The sequence below is a fragment of the Protopterus annectens genome, chromosome 8.part0 (assembly GCF_019279795.1).
Source record: "Protopterus annectens isolate FY-2018-M chromosome 8.part0, PAN1.0, whole genome shotgun sequence".
Lineage (NCBI taxonomy): Eukaryota > Metazoa > Chordata > Ceratodontiformes > Protopteridae > Protopterus > Protopterus annectens.
This window is the reverse complement of record NC_056741.1, coordinates 1,353,568,731-1,353,582,991: the sequence shown is the minus strand read 5'-3', so window position 1 is coordinate 1,353,582,991 and position 14,261 is coordinate 1,353,568,731. Positions and strand designations below refer to the sequence as shown.

The 14,261-nt window shown below is 40.6% G+C and overlaps 1 protein-coding gene across 8 annotated transcripts in view; it reads right to left on the bottom strand.

Annotated features, from left to right (window-relative positions):
- Positions 1 to 14,261, bottom strand: part of PHLDB1 (pleckstrin homology like domain family B member 1) — a 2,201,164-nt gene that overhangs the window by 371,981 nt on the left and 1,814,922 nt on the right. For 7 of the 8 annotated variants that reach the window (XM_044080920.1, XM_044080921.1, XM_044080924.1 and 4 more), the window contains one exon: positions 2,652 to 2,699. The exons of the other annotated variant lie outside the window; for it this stretch is intronic. In XM_044080920.1, the coding sequence (XP_043936855.1) occupies positions 2,652 to 2,699 (48 nt within the window). The remainder of the gene's footprint in view (positions 1 to 2,651; positions 2,700 to 14,261) is intronic. 8 annotated transcript variants of the gene reach the window in all.

Below are 14,261 nucleotides of genomic sequence, written 5' to 3'. Positions count from 1 at the left end.
ATATACACATGGATTCTTCCACGTTTTACTACTTCTACTGCCACACTGGTCTGTTTGCTAATATACTCTTATGATGAAGCATTAAAAATTTAATTCTCCAATCTTCTCTCTCATGGCAGTAAATTATAAGTTGTCCCTTTGGGATCGGTCTTCAAATTGTTTCAACTTCATTCTCATCTCTTCCTGTGAAGATTCTTGCTCCAATACTTCTCCTTTTAACTCTGCATTTTCTTTTTTCTGACACTGTAACCTCATATGCATGATATGACGGAATATTTTCTAGCACTTCTACTTTTTGTTATATTATTCCTGATACATTCCACTCATGCTCCGCTGATTTTGAGTAACTCATTGTACATTTTAATTTTTTTCCACATTCTGTTTTAGCTGCCACATGTACTTTCTCTTTCAGCCTGCATTACTTATTTCTTCATTTTATTAATAGTTTTCATGGCTTTGTCTCAATTTTCCTCTAGTATACACAAAAAGGACTTACTCGAACAGAAAAAATCCAATTGTTACTATTTATAGTTTCTCAGATTGGAAGCATTGTTTTTAGCTGTCTAACTGCTAGCTGCCATACCAGAAGCCTGAGATTAATGCATTTTGGTATTTTAATATCTGAAACTGCTGTTGGTTTGGAAGTTGAAATTATTTTTCAGATGACTCAAAGGTTGGTCTTTGGTTTATAGGTGTGGAAGGTGGAGATTGATGTAAGAATATTAAATGCATTTAAATGGAAACCAAGATTAAATTCACTGCCTACTTCTGTCAGTAAACAAATACAATGTAAAGCAATTTAATGTACAGAGAGGATTACAGAATAAGAAGATTAGACTGAAAAGTCATAAGCACTAATGGGTATTTTTTCCTTCTTTTATTTTATAGGATTGAAGAGATGTTTCAGCATCTCCACAATCAAACATTTGGAATCTTTAATATTCTTCAGAATGGAGGATAACTTTCCGTGATGCTGCAGTCAGTATCTGGGGAGTGAGGGTGGGGGGTGGGTGAGGGCTTGGCTGTTTAAAAGAAGCCTGAACCAACACTGATGACTCCTTTTTTATGCACCCTTATTCTACCACACCCCATTCACATTGGAGTCCCAGAACACCATTAAAAGGACAACTACTTTCTGCACACAGCTTGAAGAAGACTGTGTGTGAATACGCGTGTGTTTCAAACTCTGCCTGCTTCCCAGTACTTTTTCTGCTGCTTTTTCATTTTTCCTCCATTTATGAAATTGACCTACCATGTTTATAACAACTCTCTCTCTTAATTTTTTTCCCATTCAATAAGTTATGGGATCTGATGTGTATACACAAAAATCAGTACAGATCTTATTCTTAGCTAAGACTTCTGTGCAACTTATATAAGCTTTGTGGTTTTGAAATGCTGTAGCTACAGCTACATACACAGAAGAAAGCACAGTGAAAAATATTTAACCAGCATAAGGAGATGATCTAAGGAACTAAAGAAGAGAGCTGGTTCACTGATAAAGCACCACCAGTAAGGTCCTTTAACTATAAAATATCATAAAGCTAGACTAGAAACCTTATTTAAATCAAGCCATACCTTTTTCACAAGAGTGTGGATGACCTTTATCGCAGATTAAGTGCACACTTAAATCAATAAAATCAGGAGTATACAGATATAACCATAACAGAAATCTGCAAACTATGTGAGGACACAGAAACAAAATGTTGAGGGGCGCAAGTTATCCTTTTTCCCCAATGTTACTCAATGTGGTAAGCAGAGGGCTGAAACCAGTACACAAATACAACTGCATATCATTATTCAACAGCAGTGATGTCTTCAAAAGCTCTTACTAGAGGGAACAGTGTCCGTAAAAGTATAATGTGGTGCACAAAGAACTCACTTTTTACAAAACACTCAGGAATAGCAGTGGGATGTGCCAGTGCCAGTTCTGTGCATATGACCCCAAGGTATATGCATGTAAAGCATACAAAAAAAAGGTCTAAAGCTGGACACCTGCTCTGCTTATAAGAAACATATCTTACTCAAGTTACCCAGCCTCTATAGACTTTTCCATGCAGCATGCGTATGCTATTTTTTCCAATATACAGCCACATTCCCATGCAGGATTTGGATGTCAGATACCAGCAGTATGAAGTGCTAAAGGTCTGTTTTGCAATTGAAATTGCTTCTTGCAGTAAACTGAATAAATACTCCAAGTACTAAAGGCTAATTACATTGTTATAATGCACACCCACTACCATTGTTCACTACCTTACATCAGTAGAAGGCTGTGAACTAAAACCAGGCAAATCAGAAGCAATTTGCACAAAGGAAACTAAACAACATATATTCATTTATTGCCATACAAAGAAAGCAGGTGCAATAATCTCACTTTTACAATCAGTGAACTAAAACTGTTTGCATTATAGCAAGTTAACAAATGCACCAGAAACATGCTTACTCTCTATTCATTCAGTAAATAAAAATGTCAATGTGCAAAATAACATGGAAACAGACCTTTAGTACAACACAGCTGTTTCTGTTTTAAAAGAGTGGTATCCACATGACATTAGCAATGAACAGAGCACACAACAAACTGCAGTGCCTACTTTTCATAACTCATTCTCTACAACTATTATATGGCAGCAGCAATAAGAAAAAAAGAACCCTGCCTCTTTCATCAAAGTCGTCACCCTTTTCTTCACTGGTTTGGATAGGCTCTGGTCCATTAAAAGATCCCACAGGAAGATTATGTATGTGTCAGAAAGACAGGACAAACACAAATATACACAAACTTATTAAATAAACATCAATATATACATACATACAATGCAATAAAATCAACAGCAGAACATTTACAAATTCTGAAAATTTTACATCTTAACAGAAATAAAGTAAATGATGCAAGGTAAAGCATTAGATGAATGTGGAGGAAAAAGTCTTCAGATGTGGCTCTTTTTTTATTTCAAGGACTGACAGTTTGACTCAGGAGTTTTTTTTCCATAACCCTAAAACCTAGCTTACAGAATGCACAGACTGGCTTTAAATTACAAATGGAAAACATTAAAGGTAAGCTACCAGCTAGAGGTCAGTACATTTCTGCACCTGACAAGATGTTACAGTGAATAGGACATGACTTGTATGGCTCTCATTAAAGAGAATATAAACATAGAACACTGTAAATCCTATGCCACTTTAATACAGTTTGACTTATACAAATCTACCCACAAAATTTAGTATGTGAGTAGCCCCCTCACACTCTTGGTGCATATAGATCAAACGACTTGAAGTTCAGCCTCTTCTGTGGTCAGGAACATAACCTTCCAATTACTACACAAAAGCAGTAACTCTATTAGTAAATGACTATGGTCATTCAATTTATGGGTCATCAAACGTCAACTACCTTAAATACAAATAATACAAATATAAAAAAGAGCTTAAAATATATATTTCTAATGAGAGAAAAACAGCATACTTTGCAAATGTGTTTATGTTTCCAGCAGTATTTAAAAAGGAATTACTGCAGATATTTTTTAATCGTTATGGCCAAACAATTAAATTAAACAGCAAACAAACACTTTTCGACTTGAATTAGACTAATTTCGACTAAAATGTACTTTTAAGTGCAGATAATAAAAAATGCAGTAAATAACTATGACCAATTACTACAGCTTCTTGTGCTGAGGTCACTTCCCTCAAGGACAGGTAGGCTATTCAAGGGGTTCTAGACTAAACCCAATAAAAAGAGGAGTTCTGTATATAAGTAAAGAAAAAAAGAGGTGTATGTTTAATTAACCCAGTGGTGTATACTGTTTCATTACATTTCTACTAAGTGTTCAAGTGGATACATGAAAACAATGAGAGGTTAGTATTAAAACTGCATAAATATAAGTATGATACATTTTGGGGTATGGTAAAAAAGGGAAAGAGTGCTCAAATGAAGAAATAAAACATTACCAAGAAAAAATATTTTTGTGGAAAATAAAAACTGATGATATAGAAAAAGAAAAGCATGTTATAAGAATGTAATGATAAAGTATTACTATGTTAAACCATGGGAAAATCTAACAGATGAAAGAATTAAAGCTATAAAAATAGGAAGCAAATGGTGTAATCAGAAAGTAGAATGTCAAGATTTTTTATGGCGACTGTTAATAGCTAAATTGCCAGTAAAAGGAAATATGTCGTATAAGAAGAAAAATGATAGAATATGTTTACATTGTCAAGAAGAAGAAACTAAAGAACATGATTTTGAAATGTAAAAGCATAAATAGGTTATGGGGAAAGCTGCGTAAAGAATATTGATTTTGAATACAAAAAAGAAGTGGATAAAATAAACATGGATATCATTAAATATGGATATTATAAGAATAAATGCAAAGAATGTGTTAAAAGAATAGATAAAGTGTTTCATGTTACATGGAATGAAAAAATAAATGAAATTATGTTTAATGGTAAATGGATTTTAGCAACAATATTAAGCAAAATCAAATGGTTATGGAAAACGGAGTGGGGGGTCTAACAGGAATGAAAATGTAGCATGATTTGTAAATGGATATGTATATCAATACACTTTTACACTTACAAATATTTGTAAATATGTAAATGTTTTGTAAATAAGAGTTATTAGGTGCAATGCGATCTTTTACATCGACATGAGTTACCACCAACTTAAGCAGATGGGACCTCATTTTATTTCTCATCCAAAGGATGACACATTCAAGAGTGCAGCACCGCCCTTATGCTGAACTGCAGTGTCAGCAATCCATCTACTGAAATAGAACTCACAGACTTCTGCACCACAGGCAAGTGTGTTACTTGATGCTCCCCTGATGTTTCTGACACTAACATTAAGAGCCATGGAGTGGGAAATAGGCCTCTGGAGTTCGTACAGATCCCTTCAGAAGTGACAATCTGGAAGGGGAACAAGTAGGTGGGTTCTTCATGACAGAGATGATATAAACAGATTCACAGATATTCCAAGACCAGCGAGAGTCTCATCATCATTCTCACCTTGCCAGTACCATCCCTTAGGCAGCAACTCCTTTCCCCAGAAGGCCATAGGAGACAAAATTGGAGAAAATTTGTGAATACCCATCCAGTCATCGAAGTTATGTTTAAAGAAATATAGCTAACTGCACTGCTTAACATACAGGTGAAGTTTATTCCACAGGTTTGTGAGGTAATGGATTATAAACCAGTCCTTACAATGTGTTGTATTTATCTGTTGTTGATGATTTAGGTCCCTGGTTCTGGTATGAGTGGAGATATCACATGTACGGAAAAACACGAGTTCCAAGACCATTAGGTCTCTAATGGCATGGTAAGTAAAAGTGCATATGATACTGAATAAAGGAATACAGCTTCCACTCACTCCTGGCAGCTCAGGAAATTTAGGCCTGTGATGTTTATGGATAGGAACCTTCGGAGATTTTCTAACCATTTGATATGTTTACAGAGATACATTCCAAAGTGAGTACTGATATTCCTTTGATGAACAGCTACACTAAATAAAAGGAGTTCCTGACAACTATTATTACATGATAGTCAAAAGATAGGGAGCTATCAACCCACATACATGGTCCCTGACTATGTTTTTACTTTGTAGATGTATGTTGTCCACAGAGCAGGATGAGGAGAGGGGTTGTCTACCAAAACTCATATGATACTTCATTTTTTAGCATTTAGTTTGAGCCCATTTTACTACACTGCAAGTTTACTAGGGACATTTAATTCTTGAGAGTTTGTGTGTGCTAGGGTGACTTAGCATTCCCAAGTTTGTAACTGTCTGCTAGCTTTATTAGCCAGTGGTCTTGGCTGTCTGCTTAGAGATCTGAGAAGTAAATACCAAAAAGAAGAGTTCCCAGCACAGAGCCCAGAGGGGTACTGCGGATCACTTTCCTACTTTCTGACTTCTATTAAAATCTGTTAATAAAGCTTTAGTCCTGTCTGGACTGGAAATTGGTGGACAGAATCCCCAGCAGACCTTGAGTGGTCTAGAACAGTAAGTACTTCAAAATGGTGGCTGCAAAGAAGCTTGAGCCCTAGACAGGGTATCCATACTATAACGTTTAGCATGTATGTAAAGTTGACCAGGTAATCTTTTCAAGTGACAGATTTCATAGAAAGTCCATGGATGTAGCATGAGTCCTGACAGACTGAGCATTTGGCCAAGTTGGCATATGTCTGTTACTAGAAAAGTAACAGTAACTAATACAATGGGACATCCACTTTCTGACCTTTCCTAGCATTAGAAAAGGAAACAGACTAATGGTCATCTTTCCTGAACTTGTTTGTATGGAAAAGGTAAAATATTTCAGATACCTGTGTACATCCAAGCAATGTAACTGGTAATCACCCTTACTAGAATAGTCTGGGAAGAATACCAGTAGGTGGGTGGACTGATTCAAATTTACCTGAGTGGCCAATTTAGGCATAAAAGGAGGATTAGCTCTCATTGTGACTCTGTTTTGATAGAAACTCAAACCCTAAGAAAATCTGGACAATAAAGCATGAAGTTCTGAGACTTGTTTTGCAGAAGTAATGGCTACTGATATTGCCAACATCCTGGCAGATCAGTTCAGTGCTAACTTTACCCCCTTCTCACCCCCTAAAGGGCCCATATCTATACAAGAAGAATGCAGAGTCCCTGTATTCACAACTACGCAGGTAAAAGCTGCACTCTCTAAAGCCAAAAACACAGCATCCATGGGACCGGGCAACATCCCAGGCTGCGTTTTACATGAACTTCAGAATGAACTGGCTCCCCACTTAAGCACCATGTTCAATAATAGCCTCGCATCAGGCTTTGAGCCCACTGAATGGCGCACAGCAACAGTTATCCCACTCCACAAAGGGGGAGCCACTACTGATCCTGGGAACTATCGACCTATTAGCCTGACGAGCCTGGTCTGCAAGGCCATGGAACATATCATAATGGAACTCATAAACAAAGACATTGGTAACCTCCAAACTCTGGATCCCACCCAGTTCGGGTTTATGAAAGGCAGATCATGCATCCTGAACCTGATCGACTTCTTTGAGGCAGTCACCAAAGCAGTGGATGAGGGTAAGGTGGTTCACACAGCCTATCTTGACCTTGCCAAGGCTTTCAACACCATCCCCCATTCTGGAATTATAGCTAAACTCACTAAACTAAGTATAAATCCCTACATCACAAGATGGGTTGCCAACTGGCTCACTGACAGAACCCACATTGTAAACGTTGCAGACTCCAAATCTGACCTCAAGGCAGTGACAAGTGGAGTGCCACAGGGTTCTGTCCTGGGACCTCTCCTGTTTGGTATCTACTTCTCTGAAGTACAGACTAACACAGAAGGCCTCTGGCTGACGAAGTTCGCAGATGACTGCAAACTAGGAGCCATAGTCAAGTCCCCAAATGATGTGGCCATCCTACAGATGGGCCTCACTTAGACAGACGCCTGGTGTCAGAGCGATGGCCTCAAGCTCAATGCCAAAAAGTGCAGTGTCATCCCCTTTGGTAAAAACTCTGTACCCATGAACTACCACATAGGCAGCAATCTACTTAACACCAAATGTGTGATAAGAGACCTTGGGACCCAGGTGAACAGTAGTCTCTCCTTTGATAGTCACATTGCCACAGTAGTAAGGAAGTCCTTCTACGTGGCACACCTCATCATAAAAAAGGGTTCTCATCCAGGAAAAAAGAGGTCATCGTTCCCCTCTACTCGTCACTCATTAGACCCATTATAGAGTACAACTCCCCTTTTGGAATGCACCTCACAAGACATCTGCAGCAGCTGGAAAGGCCACAGAAGTACCTCACAAAGAGGATTACTGGCCTCAAACAAATGCCCTATACTGACCGCCTCAAAAAACTCCAGCTTTACTCCGTAGCATATCGCCTTCTCCGAGGTGATCTCTGCCTAACATGTAAAGCTATGTCAAACCCAGAGCTGTTGGACATCTTACACCTAAAGAAATCCCAATCCCTCCAAGCTACATGCTCTAGGGACCTAACCCTTGTCACCACAATAAACAGGACATGCTGGAGGGATAGATTCCTGTCCCAGAGACTTCCTATATTCTAGAACAAACTACCCATCTATGTCAAGCAAAGTTCTTCATTAGCATTCTTCATGAAAAACCTTGATGAGTGGATGGGAAATAGGAAATACACCCCAGGGATCGCTTCTGTGTCTCTGCTGGACAGTGGCACAGGAAAATAACTTTCTTGGGTGGAGTAAGCTATGGTACCTTGCCGGCTAGGCTTATGTAGGCCCTTGGGCCGATAGCCTAGTACCTACCTATGAACAAGAAGAACAGTTTTCTAAGACAGGCCTTTTACATCCACAGAATTTGCTGACTCAAAAGGAGACTTAGTCACTCACTCTAATATGAAATGTAGATCCTAAGAAGGGGGAAGGGAGAATCAAGGGTGGCCTGGAATAGAAAATGCCTTTCAAAACTGCTTTGCATACATTATGTGATGCCAAGGAATAAAAACATTTCTGGTGGAAGTAAGATATAACTGTCATGTGAACTTTTACTGAAGAGAAATTAGCCCCTTTTTAAATATGTTTGACAGTAAAGTAAAGACTTTGGCTACAGTAGCTGAGAAGAGATCTATTTTCTGCTGATAGCCCAAACACAGAACTTTTTCCATTTCCCTATCCAAACTTTTCTTGTAGAAAGTCGTTATGATGCAGTTATCAGACAGATCACATCAGAAGGGAGCAACAAGATGTCAGACATCATTGGAAGTGGAGAAAATATGCGGTCAAGTGTAGGAACTGAATGTTTGGGTGAGGCTGTCTGGATAGATGATATAGCAGTTGAGGTGTTTTAGAAGAAGAAGATGTCTTCTCTTGAGGTGAGACCACAGCATTGGGAACCATTTGTGGCATGGTCAGAATGGGGCTATAGGAATCACCTTTGCTCTGTACATCTTTGCTTTCTTTCTCGAGGAATCTGGTTATGAGTGGAAATGGGAGAAAGTGTATAAAGAAGACCTGGGGGCCAAACATGAGAGTGTTTGTCTCTTGGGTACTGTCCTTCTTGGGGGACAATGGTGAAAAACCTGCCACATTGATGTTTAATGGTGAAACAAAGATCTCAAGGGTCTTCCTCAGCTTCCAGAATATTTTCCAAGCTACTGTCATATTGATAGACCATTCCTGTAGAAACGATGCTTGTCTGCTCAGCCTGCCCACAATAATTTTGGAGGTCCCCAGTATGTGCACTGCAGGAAGAAAGAGATGTGATGTTTCAACCCAATCCCAAACCCTCAAGGCTTCTATGCAAAGGGTTAAAGGCTGGGCTCCTCTTTGATTTTGTATCACACTACTGCCATGTTGCTTTAATACATGGTTACTGCACCTTGCGGAAGCCTGTTCTGAAATACCTGCAATACTAGAAGGACTGTTTCCATCTCCAGAAAGTTAATATACAATTAAGCCTCTTGTGGCCTCTACATACCTTGGATTATCCTGCCTATATAATTACCCCCACCCAAACAAAACACATACATGTCTGTGTTATTGTGACAGTGCTGAGTCCAAATTGCAGAGCTCAAAACTGGTAATGACTTAGCTCTGACCTGAAAGTGCAGGAATCTCCTGGATGGCTTCACTATTTTGATGAGTAGATACATATCCTGGAGATCCAAAGAGCACACCAAGCCTCCTGCCTGCAAACTAGGCAAGATGGACTGCACTACGACTATCCGTAATGACTCTCTCACTTATTTATTCAATTGACTGAGGTCCTGTTTTTTTTTTTTTTGCATCACAAAGAATATTGTAAACACCGGACTCTCTCTGGTCTGGTGGGACATCTTGGATGGCTCTTCTACAAAATAAGTTATATATCTCCCATTGTGTCACCCTCCCGTGACAGGGTGGAACTTGTATGGTGTATGAGGGCAGATGTTTGGATATTTTTAAAAAGGCTGTAGAGTAGCCTCTGGATATAACTGGTAGATATGGCAAGTCATCCTCCAGTTGCCTCCAGAGAGGGATAGCTAGGTAACCTTTCAGGGTTCATACTGGCACACTCCTCAAAAGAATCCCCTGACACCATGATGGTGCGGGCCACCCGGTTAGACAAGAATTTCCCCCAACCATGGGATCCTCAGTCATGACATTGTTTTTGATGGGACTTAAGAACCTTAAGTTTTTGTCACCTTTTTGATTTCTTTAAAAGGACTGTTATGGGACTAAAACCATAACTTCAACAGCAGTGAGCATTTTGCCATCATGCTCACATTGCAATAAACTGTTGTCCTTGAACTTTTGCCCAAACATGGCAGTTCTATGAAAGGGATTACTAACAAAAACCTCCTTGAAGTGGCTCACAAAATCAGTCAGGCATACCCAGGTCTGTCACTATATTGCAATGCCTGAGACAGCCATTCTAGCTGTTCCACTCATTATTTTATGAATCAATCACATGGACAACGAAGAGAAAGAAAAAAAATGATTGCGGCTTGGCCCTCCAGCTGTGATCTCAGCTCACCTGAGGGCAACGATTTCAGGGTCTCAGTGTTTTTTGCAGCCAAAAAAAAAAAAACACTGAGACTCTGAAATAGTTGCTGCACCTCACCACTGGGGGATGCACAAGACAGCTATTTCTTTGTGCCAGTCACAAGACTGGATAAATGGTGATGGTTACATCAGGAAGGGCATCCGGTGTAAAATTTGTTTTAGAGCAAACATGCAGACAACAATACAGAGTTCCATAATGGATTGGTCGAGGCCCGGGTTAAAACCACCTCCAGTACTGTTAACCAACATGGTGCTGGTGGAACCTGGGCTACTTTTGGTCAAAGGAGAAGAGGGGAAAGCATGCCTGGAGGCAGGAGGAGAGGAGGAAAGTTAGGAGTGTGGAAGAGAGTAGGAACTTTGAATGTGGGCAGTAAGACTGGTAAAGGGAGAGAGCTAGCTGATATGCTGGAGAGAAGGAAGGTTGACATATTGTGATAGCAAGAGACCAAATGGAAGGGGAGTAAGGCTAGGTGTATCAGAGGCAGGTTCAAATTGCTCTACCATGGTGTGGATGGAAGGAGAAATGGGGTAGGGGTTATCCAGAAGGAACAGTATGTCAACACTGTTTTTGAGGTGAAAAGAGTGTTAGAATGATGTTTATGAAGCTGGAAACTGATGGTGTGATGATGAATGTTGTTAGTACATATGCTCCTCAAGTTGGGTGGGAGATGGATGAGAAAGAAAAATTTTGGAGCAAGTTAGATGAAGTGGTGGAGAGTGTACCCAAGGGTAACAGAGTGATGACTGCAGTGGATTTCAATGGACATGTTGGTGAAGGGAACAGAGCGGATGAGGAGGTGAAGGATAGCTATGGTGTTAAGGAGAGAAATGCAGAAGGTCAGATGGTAGTGGATTTTGTGAAAAGGATGGACATGGCAGTGCTGAATACACATTTTAAGAAGAGGGAGGAGCAAAGTGTGAAATACAAGAGTGGAGGAAGATGCACACAGGTGAATTGCATGCAAAAGGGCCACTCTAAAGAAGATTGGAGACTTCAAAGTGGTGACGGGAAAGCGTAATTAGGCAGCAAAGGATGGTGGTCTGTAGGATGACACTGGCGATAAAGAAGAGGAGGAGAGGGAGGGCAATGCCAAGGATCAAATAGTGGAAGCTGAAAAAGGATAACTGTAAGGTGGAGTTTAGGGAAGAGTTAAGACAGGCACTGGGTGGCAGTGAAGAGCTACCAGATAACTGGGCAGTCACAACAGAGGTGATATGGGAAACAGCTACAAAGGTGCTTGGTGTGACGACACAGGAAGGAGGACAAGGAGACCTGGTGGTGGAATGAGGAAGTACAAGAGAGTACACAGAGGAAGAGGTTGGCAAAGAAGCAGTGGGATTGTCAGAGAGATGAAGAAAGTAGACAGAATTACAAGGAGATGAGGCATATGGTGAAGAGAGAGGTGGCGAAGGCTAAGTATAAGGCATATGGCAAGTTGTATGAAAGGTTGGATACTAAGAAGGGAGAAAAGCACCAATACCAATTGGCTAGACAGAGGGACCAAGCTGGAATAGATGTGCAACAGGTTAGGGTGATAAAGGATAAGGAGAGAAAGGTACTCACAAGCAAGGAGTGTGTGTTGAGCAGATGGAAAGAGTACTTTGAGGGGGTGATGAATAAATAGAATGAGAGAGCGAGTAGGTTGGATGATGTGGGGATAGTGAATCAGGAAGTGCAACAGATTAGCAAGGAGGAAGTAAGGACAGCTATGAAGAAGATGAAGAATGGAAAGGCTGTTGGTCCAGATGACATACCTGTGGAAGCATGGAGGTATTTAGGAGAGATGGCAGTGGGGCTTTTAACCAGACTGTTTGACGGAATATTGGAAAGTGAGAGGATGCTTGAGGAGTGGATCAGAAGTGTACTGGTACGGAGTTTTAAGAATAAGGGTGATGTGCAGAGTTGTAGTAACTACAGTGGGATAAATCTGATCAACCACAGCATGAAGTCACGGGAAAGAGTAGCACAAGCTAGGTTAAGAAGGGAGGTGATGATTAGTGAGCAGCAGTATGGTTTCATGCCAGGAAACAGCACTACAGATGTGATATTTGCTCTGAGAGTGTTGATGGAGAAGTATAGAGAAGGTCAGAAGGAACTGCATTGTGTCTTTGTGGACTTAGAGAAAGCATGCGACAGGGTACCTAGAGAGGAGTTGTGGTAATGTATGAGGAAGTTGGAAGTGGCAGAGAAGTATTTAAGACTGGTACAGGATATGTACGAGGGCAGTATGACAGTGGTGAGGTCTGCTGTAGGAGTGATGGATGCGTTCAAGGTGGATGTGGGTTTAAATGAAGGATCAACTCTGACCCCTTTCTTATTTGCAGTGGTGATGGACAGGTTGACAGAAAAGGTCAGGCAGGAGTCTCTGTGGACTATAATGTTTGCGGATGACATTGTGATTTGTAGTGAGAGTAGGGAACGGGTAGGAGAGACCCTGGAGAGGTGGACATATGCTCTAGAGAGGAAAGGAATGAAGGTCGGCAGGACTAAGACAGAATATAGGTGTGTAAATGACAGGGAGAACAGAGGAATGGTGAGGATGCAGGGAGTAGAGCTGAAAAAGGTGGAGGAGTTTAAATCCTTGGGATCAACAGTTTAGAGTAATGGTAAGTGTGGAAGAGAGGTGAAGAAGAGAGTGCAGGCAAGGTGGAGTAGATGAAGAAGAGTGTCAGGATTGATCTGTGACAATGGGTACCAGTAAGAATGAAAAAGAAGGTCTACAAGATGGTAGTAAGATCAGCTACATTATATGAGTTAGAGAGGGTGGCACTGGCAAAAAGACAGGAGTCAGAGCTGGAGGGGGCAGAGTTCAAGATGCTAAGATTTGCACTGGGTGTAATGAGGATGGACAGAATTAGAACTGAGTATATTAGAGGGTCAGCTCAAGATGGACAGTTTGGAGACAAAGCCAGAGGGGCAGGACTGCATTAGTTTGGACATGTGCTGAGGAGAGATGCTGGGTATATTGGGAGAAGGATGTTAAGGATGGAGCTGCTAGGTAAGAGGAAAAGAGGAAGGCCTAAGAGAAGGTTTATGGATGTGGTGAGACAGGACATGCAGGTGGTTGGTGTGACACAGCAAGATGCAGAGGACAGGAAGAAATGGAAACAAATGATCAGCTGTGGTGACCCCTAATGGGGGCAACTGAAAGAAAAAAAATTTATTTTTTGCTGCCAAATCCCTCTGAAACCACACCATATTTGCAAAGTAGTTCAGTGCCCTGACTGGAAAGGTAATGGATGCATATACATATCTAACCTGGTTCACTAATTACCTCACTAACAGGCAACAATCAACTAAATGGCAGAACTCTTACTCCCCTTTCCTAAACAGCACCACTGGTGTTCCTCAGGGCTCCATTTTAGGCCCACTTCTGTTTAGCATATTTATCAGTAACTTCCACACCACACTCTCTCAAGGCTCAGTCATCCAGTATGCAGATGACTCCGCTATCATCTACACTGCAAACAACACTTCAGAACTACACCAACTCACCCAAAACATCCTCACCTCCACCGAAATTTGGATGTCTAATAATCATCTTGCCCTGTACCCCCAACAAAACCAAACTAGTAATCTTTGCCCAGAAAAAGTCCACACTCCTACAAAAAGAGAACATCACCATTCAATCCTTAATGGTACCAACATCGGCACTGTACCCAGCACAAAACTCCTAGGTGTCACCATAGACAAAAACTTCGTATTTGACCTGCACATCCAGTCCAATGTCAAAAACACACATCAAAATCTTGGCA